Source organism: Sander lucioperca, chromosome 12, assembly GCF_008315115.2.
Source record: "Sander lucioperca isolate FBNREF2018 chromosome 12, SLUC_FBN_1.2, whole genome shotgun sequence".
Classification (NCBI taxonomy): Eukaryota; Metazoa; Chordata; class Actinopteri; order Perciformes; family Percidae; genus Sander; species Sander lucioperca.
This window is the reverse complement of record NC_050184.1, coordinates 33,881,442-33,892,293: the sequence shown is the minus strand read 5'-3', so window position 1 is coordinate 33,892,293 and position 10,852 is coordinate 33,881,442. Positions and strand designations below refer to the sequence as shown.

General features: G+C 41.1%; 1 protein-coding gene across 1 annotated transcript; it reads left to right on the top strand.

Annotated features, from left to right (window-relative positions):
* The first annotated feature begins 3,449 nt into the window (after positions 1 to 3,449).
* Positions 3,450 to 10,613, top strand: agmat (agmatine ureohydrolase (agmatinase)). Its single transcript, XM_031290603.2, has 7 exons — positions 3,450 to 3,803; positions 5,228 to 5,430; positions 6,380 to 6,428; positions 6,849 to 7,044; positions 7,986 to 8,165; positions 9,519 to 9,603; positions 10,036 to 10,613. The coding sequence occupies exons 1-7, from the start codon at positions 3,502 to 3,504 to the stop codon at positions 10,107 to 10,109; spliced, it is 1,089 nt and encodes a 362-aa protein (XP_031146463.1). The 5' UTR covers positions 3,450 to 3,501; the 3' UTR covers positions 10,110 to 10,613.
* The last annotated feature ends 239 nt before the right edge of the window (positions 10,614 to 10,852 follow it).

Below are 10,852 nucleotides of genomic sequence, written 5' to 3'. Positions count from 1 at the left end.
TTAAGTCGACATGCTAACTGCCTGTCTATGTGTCGTCGTCCATGTCTATATGTGTCTGCTTACTGTCTATGTCTATGTCTGTCTGTCAATTGCTCACATGACTCAACTTTTGTCTGTGTCAACTCAACTTGCACACTTCTACTTGTCACTCACTTCCGTTGTCGCTTATTTTGTGTTGTGGCTTTTGTATTTGTGTTGTAGATTTTGCATTTGTGTTGTAGCTTTTGCATTTGTGTTGTAGCTTTTGCATTTGTGTTGTAGCTTTTGCATTTGTGTTGTAGCTTTTGTATTTGTGTTTAAGCTTTTGTGTTTGTGTTATGGCTTTTGTATTTGTGTTGAACCGTGGCAACTGTGCATGATCAGTTAGTGTCCACTAAAAGTTCTGTTTTTGCCGCTGACAGGCTCAGATTATTATTCTAACTCCTAATTTCCACTGGTTGCGGAACGGCTCCGCTGCAGAACGGCTCCGTGATCCGCCGTCCGTCAATACCCACCAGGTCTGAATTTGTTGCGGAACGGCTGCGGCCATGACTGACAGCTGAAGTCACGAGGACCCACGAGATCGCGTGAATTCTTGTAGAATAGAACCACAAAACCAACAACAGTTTGTTTCCACCCAGAGGAGTAGAGGGGAAACAACTCTGTGCTGTGTTTTCAAAGTGTAGTGTAGGGAAATATGATCCGCCGTGAGCACGGTGTATTTTATTTTGAAAATTAACCGGATGTTTTATTTTGTTTCTGTGCTCGACTTCCTGTCCCGCACAATCTGAATTGTGCTGAATTGCTGCGGAGCTCTCCAGCATACGGCAAAAATAGAAGCTCTGCGTATCTGCTGCGGAGGGCTGCGGATCGTCGGAGCTGGGACGCAGTTGGAACGCAGCCGTTCCGGAGTCAGTGGAAATACACACATTGACTTTAATGGAAACCTATTGACTCCGCCGCCGTTCCGCAGCCGTTCCGTAACCGGTGGAAATTAAGAGTAAGTGTCTGACAACATTATGGAAATGATCCCTACAGAGATAGAACTTTTTGTTAAAGAAGGTAAGATCCTAAACAGTAGCCTACTTTTAGTCTGGTGGGTTTGGTGATGGTGATTTTGGGGCTGTGTCATGTTAAACAAAAATGATCTTACACTTTAACAAAAAGGTCTATCTCTGTAATGTTGTACGACAATTAGAATATTAATCTAAGACTGTCAGCGGCAAAAACAGCGCTTTGTGGACGTAAATTGAAGGTGCGCTATTGTCCTATAATTTACATTGAAGCTTGTTTGGCAGCTGCCCACTGCAGCAATCTCGCTTTATACTGGACCAGTGTCGAAGATTGTTGTTCCCATCAGTAACAAGAACATTGGAAAATAGGGTCCAGGTTGAAAAACCTGAAGTTACCCTTTAAATTGTGCACTATGTGTTCAAAGTGGTTTTACAAATGACGAAAAAAAAAAAACTAAAATATCAACCCTGTGTAAATTGTTTTTCCTGAGGAATAAACACAAAGAGAAAAATGTTTTCGAAAACTCTTAAAATTGTTTTCATAATGGCTTCACAAGGGAAAAAGCGGTCCATCTGGTATATCAGTACCAAGATGCCTGTTGGTTTATCGCTGACAGCTCAGTCTTTACTAAAAGAGCCTGTTTTCTAGAGAGCAAACTTTTGCTTTGTTTGCAAAAGGTTATTTCCATGCAATTCCATGCAAATCCTGTCCAGTTAATTCAAACAAGCAAAATTAGTCCAAATGGTATAGCCATACCAGTGCTTAATTTGTAAAGTGGGAGGTCCCGGAGCGCAGAGGGGGGGTGGATCCGGCGACTCAAAACGGGTGTTGGAGGTAACGGAACCAAAACAAAAATTACACCTGCCTACGTAGCTTCTCTGACTCTGACTAAAAAAGCCTACACAACGCTGTGTGTACATCAGGGCAATGTTTATTTTTATTTCAGAACGTGCACTGCATCGGTGCGAAATGTAAAAAAAATTAAAAATACACTGCAACGATCGTTTTCAAAAGCAGCAACTATCCATCGGACAATTAAAACATAAAACCCACCGTGGTCTCCACATTCTTGATCGGCAGAAACGATTTTTGCTTGTTTGGGATCCGGCTGGCCAGCGTATTTGAAAAAGTTAAGCAAGCTTTGTTGTCTTTTTGACATTTTTATCCTCAACCAGCACAAGCGCTTGTGTCACTTGAAGTGCAGCGCCGCGCTGTTGAAGTGCCTCCCCTCCCTCCATCCCTCTCCCCCCTCTGTCTTACCCTGAAAATTCACCTCAAAACGCATTGAAAATGCAAACACAAGACTTTTGTGGAACTCCAATGGGGAATAAAGACTAACAAGACAGATAACAACATTGAACACTACACAAACAGTAGTTTATTTTTTTCATTTAGGCGACTAATTTTTCATAGTGACACAGGAGGTGCCGGATCCAATAAAAAGGTTCCGGATCCAACGTTGGAGGTGCCGGAACATGTTCCGGCTCAAATTAAGCCCTGAGCCATACCAAAGCCCGTCTACGGAAAGCCGTTCCACTCCCTATTAAGCCCCATTGTACCTATTTTGGTTGCAGTTCCACCAGAGTTCCACTGGGGGTGATCACGGTCCAGTGCAAAATGAATGGGACCCTATGGAGCTAGACGGCTAAATTTGTCTCTTTCGCCTGATTGTCGTTGAGAAATCTCAGATTTGATTGTAGTTTTTGCAAGTTCAACATGGATTATAGGTCAAAAGTTGAATGAACGAGTACTTATGCCCTTTCGATTTGTTACAGGTTGAGTCATTGTTGCCCATAACACGCTAGCATTCTGCTAATGAATGCTGATTGGTCAGTGAAGGACTGATTACGATCGGAGATCCCGCTTGACGACATCCGAAGCAGAACCAGAATGCCAGAGTGAATATTTCGGCGTGGTCTTTAAAACATTAACAAACCTCTTTCTAGCACGTGTATTAACAGGGAGAGTCTAACCTGTCAGCTGTGTTGTCGATGCCTCGAGAGAAAAAAGGAAGCGACTCAGAGCTTGCCGTAAAGCAGAATCTCTGGCCGTATATGTGTATGACGTCATTGACATTTTAAAAGGCTTTTTAGAACAAAAAAGCCACTTTAAAAAAATCTAACACCCAGCAGTGTGTATTTTCTTAAAAATTATATCCTGAGAAAAGTGGATTTTGAGGGGTATAGCTCCATAGAGTCCCATTCATTCTGCACTGGCCTGTGAGCGCCCCCTATATGGAACTCTGGTGGAACTGCAACCAGTTCAGAAGCCGGAAGTAACGAGAGAGTGGAACTTCTTCCCATATTAGAAATTCTTTGGCCATACCAACGATGCTTTTAGGGACAACTACGCCCTGACGGCGCCTTTGTGTTGTAGCTTTTGTATTTGTGTTGTAGCTTTTGTGTTTGTGTTGTGGCTTTTGGATTTGTGTTGAACCGTCTCGGCCACCATAGAGAAACACTTAAAGTAGCAGCTGGAGTTCTGTGTCATCACAACTCACACCGCTCCATGTCATACTCAGAACTCACAGCAAGTATGTTTTCATTTTGGAGAAACCTTAATATACCTCGCGCTGTTAGTGGGACTGCAGCGGACTTATTCTTTCTGCCTCGTCAAACGTCGGCTCTCTACCCCAACAGAAAGTGCTCGGGGAAAAGGTACAATGTGCCACCGAGCGCCGAGTTTGTTGCCAGGGTGTCGGGGATCCCCACCATGGCCAAGTTACCCTTCCAGGAGACAGCGGACGGGCTAGACGCGGCGTTTATCGGGGTCCCAATTGATACTGGAACCTCCAACCGACCCGGAGCAAGGTGCGGGTATTCTCTGCAGCTACCTGTTGCTGCTGGCCATGTATAGTGTCTGGAACAAGAAGGGTCACTATTACAATGTTTTTATTATTTACAAGTTTTATTATATACAAGCACATAATGAATTATCAGTAGTGGAAGTAGTGGTGGTATATTTCACTTTTAAGTACAGTAAAAGCAGCAATTACAAAAATACTCCATTACAAGTAGCCTACATTACAAGGAAAAGTCCTGCGTTCAATTTGCATTGTGCAGATTGGTAACATTTAGAGTGTTATATTTATCATATACATATTATTCTCAAGGTAAAGACAACAACTTCAAAATACTGCTGGGTAGTTTATACCAGTGATTCATAGTAGTACATTTTCCAAGTAGGAAAAAGTACAACATTTCCCTGTCATATGTAGTGCTGTATTAGTGTCTTGAAATGGAAATACTCGAGAAAATTACAAGTACCTCAAAGCTGTACTTAAGTAGTGTACTTGAGCAGGAGCGTAGCCAGACATAGTAAACATTAGGGACTCAGCCCAAACCTAGGGGGGTCCGCGGGCATGCTCCCACGGGGAGATTGTTTAACCCATAGATATAAAACATATCTATATCTATGTTTTTTTAATGTTTTTTTTTTATGAAGTTTTGTCAAATAATTACAAAAACCCACCAGACACGGTCCTGTGACTCCATGACTGTCCTGGGACGAGTCACAGGACAGTGTACAGGACAGTGTCTGACTGTCCTGGGACACTCCTCAGGACACTACTAACAGGACAGGACAGTTTTTGCTGCCACTGCTGCTGGTGAAAGAGCCAGTTATTTCCTCCGACCACCGTGGCTGAGGAGCAAGCTGACCCGGGGGCGGCACAGGGCTTCCGAGGGGGGAGGAGTGGGGCGTCCAAGGGCGCATGAAAAAAACGTATAACTATTTACATAGTACATAGTTACATAACGGGTAGGAACAAATTCAAATTTACAAATCTTGAAACTCATTTGTGTTTTACTATGGAGTACAGTTCACATAAGGAATGTTTAGCTGACAAATCAGCTACTTTTGAATCAAAATCCCATAATAATCTGGGCTGCTCTAATTGCAAATCAAGGATCCCCAGCAATGCCAAGTAAATGTGGACACTCTGATTTGAGTATTAGGGCAACAGAAGAACATTTACTCAATTATATTAGATTTCTTCTTAGTCATAGTAGTAGTAGTAGTAGTAGCAGCAGCATAGAACAGTTGAAGGTATTTCTAAAACCTAAAAGATTTTGGGCTTTTGAGTCAACATTCGGGGCTGGTGCCCCAGAAGCCACCCCCCTGCTCCGCCCCTGTACTTGAGTAAACGTACGTTGTTAATACTAACAGTCCCAAACGTTTCAGTCTGCTCTACAGCACTGACATTAAATACCAGATATTCCCTCCGTTGCTGCAGGTTTGGTCCCCGGCAGATCCGAGTGGAATCTGCCATGTTGAGATCTTACAACAGTGGCACCAGGGCAGCGCCTTACGAGTCCCTCATGGTGGCTGATATTGGGGACGTCAATGTGAATGTGTATGACCTGAAGGACACCTGCAAACGCATCAGGGAGGCCTACAGAAAAATCCTGGCTACCGGCTGTATTCCTCTGACTATGGGTGAGAGTGACTAGAGGATCACAAAGAAACATGTTCACATTATTTTTTTCACCTCAGACAGACGGTCAAGATAGTAGTCAATTTCGACGACATTCCACTTCCGGGATTGTTCAGGTGCTGCCAGAAATTACGCCGGATGTCCTTCATTTTAGGCCGGATGTCCGTTTCCTTCGTCTTTCTTTGTGTTGGCATTCTGAACTCCGGTAGATTTATGAGGACTATGGTTAATTGCTCCTCAGATCTCTGCAGGGTAAATCCAGACAGCTAGCTAGACTATCTGTCCAGTCTGAGTTTTCTTTCGCACGACTAAAACAACTTTTGAATGTTCACGTGTTCCACCAAAACAAGATCTTTCCCGAGGCTACTTTGCAGAGGCACCGTTGCTCCGTCCGGCGTTTATCGCCGCCCATGACGATTGTGATTGGTTTAATGAAATGCCAATAAACCAGAGCACGTTTTTCTCCCATCCCGGAATGCTGTGTGGACTAGCCAGACCCACCTCCGCAGCACTGTGGAGGAAGGTCTGGCAATATGAGACTATGAAGATAGTTGCGCAGCCTGAAAGCCAGAACATAAAGGCTAAAGTGCAGCTTCTTTCCAGAGGCTGTGAGGCTTATCAACTCAAGTCTGTCCTCTGCACTTTTTAGCTTACTGATGCACTATTCTTTTAACTGCTGCTCAGTTTTTACCTATGTGTTCTGTTTATTATAGGTTTTAGATTGTATATATTATTTTATTCTAGCCAAGACTCTTGTTATTTATTGTGTACTCTGCTCAGTCTGTCAACAAATTTTGATTCCTTCATGTTTTTAACATTGAATGACAATAATCTATCTATCTATCTATCTGTAAATATGCCATAGTTTATTTTGTTGCTATGTTAGTACCATTATTAGCCATTAAAATTTTCTTATAAACGGTTGTTCATGTTTGTTGTTGGTGTTTGCAGGTGGCGATCACACAATTGCATATCCAATCCTGCAAGCTGTTGCTGAGAAGTAAGTTCATTGCCAGGGTCGGCACACGCTATATATGGTCAGTTCACATTGCCCGGACAAGTTTAGACAGGACCTTTTCCTTGTTTCCACAGTGAACAAAAATGTAAAGAGATTAGAGTTTTGACCAAAACCCAAAGTACATTCAATTTAAAATAAGAAAAAAGAACTAAGAGAAAAGCAGTAAATCCTCACATTTAAGAAGCTAGAACCAATAAATGTAATTTCAGCTCATATACATTTTGATATGCATTAGTAATGTTATTCTGCTCCATGTGAAAGTGTCGGGCTTTTTGCATGACTGGACATTGTTTGTAGTTGTATGCCCACATCAACCTGAACTCTTAACTTTATCTACCGCTTAACCATTTTCACACCCTGTTGTCCTTGCCTCACTCAGCCTGTTGTGTAATAATTTGTCAGGCATGGCCCAGTGGGGCTGATCCACGTGGATGCTCATGCTGACACCAGTGATGTGGTCTTGGGGGAGAAGATTGGACATGGGACTCCATTCAGACGATGTGTGGAGGAAGGGCTACTGGACTGCAAGAGAGTGGTTCAGATCGGCCTGCGTGGTTCAGGCTACTCTGCAGATTCCTATGAATGGAGCCGGGCGCAGGTACCTGCTACAATACTGCAGCTCTGTTAGATATAACATAAAGTAAGGCAATGCCTCAGACCAATGCCAACATTCTGGTTTTACTGCGTTATATAAGTCAGTGGTTCCCAAAGTGGGGTCCCTGACGGAGTTCTAGGGGGTCCCCAGGAAAACGGAGGAACCATATTTTCACTACAATCTTCACTATAATTCCATCTATAATTAACACAATGACAGAATGCATAATTATTTTGGTCAAGAGTTTCATACACTTTACACAGCAGAAAAAGAAACCTCAGAATAGCTCTACAGGTTCTGTCTGATTAGATAGATGTAGGGCTGCAACAAATGATTGTCTCAATTAATCGTTTAGTCAAGAATCCAAGACAATGTCTTTGAATGTTTTGTTCAGCCATCATTCCTTTCATTATTTACACCTGTGCCTTTCATACTGTGACATGTCTAAATGTCTTATATGAGAAAGGCCTGTCATGTGCTGATTGGTAGTAATAATGTTCTATAATGTTCAGGGTTTCTCCCAGAAAAGTTGTGAAGCCCCAGTGGCAAGTGTCTTTTTTTGACGAGGGCCCGGCTGGGGCCAGTCATAGACTGATGACGGCATTAATGTAGGGCCCAATAGTTTCTGTGACAACAGAATCATGGACGGAATCGCGAAATTGAGAATTAAAAAAGCTGTAAGACAGTTAACATAGGGCCCTACATTAAGTCAGTGCTGAAAGCTAACTGGAGATCTGAAAATATGACTACGTCTAAGTTTCCAACCGAGCCACTCTACTGTAACTGTAGTTTAATAAACGTCTTGAAAATACAATAACACAACATTCCCAGTAGCTTAGTCCTGGTGGGGGGCAACTTAGGCCCAGTGGGCCACCAGGTTTGCAATATACTGGGGGAAACCCTGTTGTTCCCTTTAAGTAAAAAAGAATGTGTATATTGTGCAGGGTTTCCGTGTGATACAAGCAGAAGAGTGTTGGTTCAAATCTCTTGCACCTGTGATGGCTGAGGTCAGAGGTCAGATGGGCAGCGGTCCAGTATACCTCAGCTTCGACATCGATGCTCTTGACCCGGGCTTTGCCCCGGGAACAGGCACACCAGAGATAGCAGGGCTTACTCCTATACAGGTAAACAGGGTCCCTGTAAACTATCTTCTATGACTTTAATCTTAAAGTGCTCATATTATGCTCATTTTCAGGTTCATATTTGTATTTAGAGGTTATATCAGAATAGGTTTACATGGTTTTATTTTCAAAAAACGCTATATTTTTGTTGGACTACACATTGCTGCAGCTCCTCTTTTCACCCTGTGTGTTGAGCTCTCTGTTTTAGCTACAGAGTGAGGCATCACACTTCTATTCCATCTTTGTTGGGAGTCACACATGCGCAGTAACTAGGTAAAGACTAGGGCTGTGTATTGGCAAGAATCTGGCGATACGTTACGTATCACGATACATGGGTCACAATTCAATATATTGCAATATATTTCGATACTGTGTGTAAGGCGATATATTGGGATTTTTTTTAAGTATAATTTTAGAAAAACTAATATTTAAAAAAAGACATGATTTGCATAAAAGTCAAAGAAGTTTACTTTAGGTAAACAATTCAGTACACAGAAAATCAAAGTGCCAGTTTGGGATTGTGGTTCATAGGTTCTTAGTGAGCAAATTTTGATATGCTAAAGTAGGCCAAAGTTCAGCCATAGCTACATTGTTAGCTTCTAGCAAAAAGTCAGGCACTGCTAGGCACTGTTAGGCAAGGACACTAGTGGTGGGTCTCAGCATAGCCATCTAGCGGTAGGGGGTTTAAACACAACATAAACGTGAACCACTGTCTTACATGAATATTTTTGCATGTAAACTTAAAAAAAAAAAAGAAATGACATTTTCTTTTTTTATCAAAAATAAAAAAATCGATATTGCGTTTTTGAAAATCGATACAGTATTGCCAAATAAAATATTGCGATACTCAAGTGTATCGATTTTTTGTTACACCCCTAGTAAAGACTACTAGCCAGTCAGAAGCAGAGTATAAGGGCGTGCCACGCTACCAGCTAGGCGAGCATTATACGTGTTACAAAGTGACGCATGTTTGTCACGGAAGAAAAAGGCTGGACTACAATAGAGCTGTTTGGAGCAGTTTGTGAACAGTGTTTTCTGTTGGAGATGGTAAGTGCCTTTGGGGTGGACTTTGGGCTTTTTCCACTTTGTAAACCTATAACATGCACAAAAAAGATATATAACGCTATAAAGGAAAAGGAAAAAACCAAAAAGCATAATATGAGCACTTTAAACAATCTTATCATATTACAAGTGCACATGTAAGTCCAGTAGTTCCACACTGTACTGTACTGTACAGTACTGTAACTCCAAGTACTTTTAGGAGGTTCTTTTTCAATAAAAGTGAATTTTCTGTGGTTGTTTATCTTCTCGGCTGTATGACTACTAATATATTTTGTTTATCTTGGTTGGGTTTAGGGAGTTGAGATTATTCGGGGCTGTCGTGGTCTAAACCTTGTTGGATGTGATCTGGTGGAGGTGTCTCCACCCTACGACACCTCAGGTACTTAGTACATTTGATTTATCTTCAAATTGATATAGGGCTGCAACTGAGGATTATTTTCATTGTTGATTAATCTATCGATTAGTTTCTCGATTAATCGATTAGTTGTCTGGTCAATAAAATGTCAGAAAATGAGTGTTTCCCAAAGCCCAAGACGACGTCCTCAGATGTCTTGTTTTGTCCACAACCCAAAGATATTCAGTTTACTGTCACAGAGGAGAGAAGAAACTAGAAAATATTCACATTTAACAAGCTGGAATCAGAGAATGTTTACTTTATTTTCATAAAAAAAATGACTCAAACCGATTAATCGATTATCAAAATAGTTGGCGATTCATTTTACAGTTGACAACTAATCCATTAATCTTTGCAGCTCTACATTTGATATTTTCTATTCATACAACTATTATTTATACATTTTTTTCTCAACAGGGAACACTGCACTGACTGGTGCCAACCTTCTTTTTGAAATGTTGTGCGTCCTCCCAAAAATGAAATACTACTGATCATTACACACTACACACACAACAGAACAGAACAGGTAGTTTGTTCATAATAATCAATGGAGCAGGCTGTCCTGCTGAATAAACTGGTAAGGAAGCAAATGACCCAACATATACAATTTAAAGTTTGAATCAATAAACATATTGTATTTCATTACAACCATCAAGATGATAAATGCACTATTGAAGACCCTTTGAAACTCGACTGTAGCAGACATGTACACTAACTTGTAAAAAGCATTTTGATAAATCCATGTCAAAAATATTCTCATCTTTCAAGATGCATACTTTGGTTACATGAAATAATAATCTGAGGACCTATAGATGACCTGATTGTCATGTATAACACAGTAACAATACAATTATATTATCGACATTTTTACAGACGAAACAAATGAATGAATCAAGCACACGCTAAGTTTGCTTTCATGTATCATGTCACATAATTCTATTCTATCATATTCTATCATACAATGCCATTTGGAAAACATTAAGAACTTGAAATGCCTGTTATGTTTTCTACATATAGGCTACAGCATAGCATACTATAGCATCTGGCAGTTGTTTTGGACATGTATGACTAGACCTTGAATTCAAGTCCCGCCTACATCAACTATATCAACATGTTTGCGCTTGTTTTTAAAATGTGATTTTCTGTTTTTATTTTCTCATTTATTGTTGCTGTCCATCCCTGTCTGTCTGTTATTTATTGTATGTTAAAGTGTATTTTTATGTGCTGCCTTCTT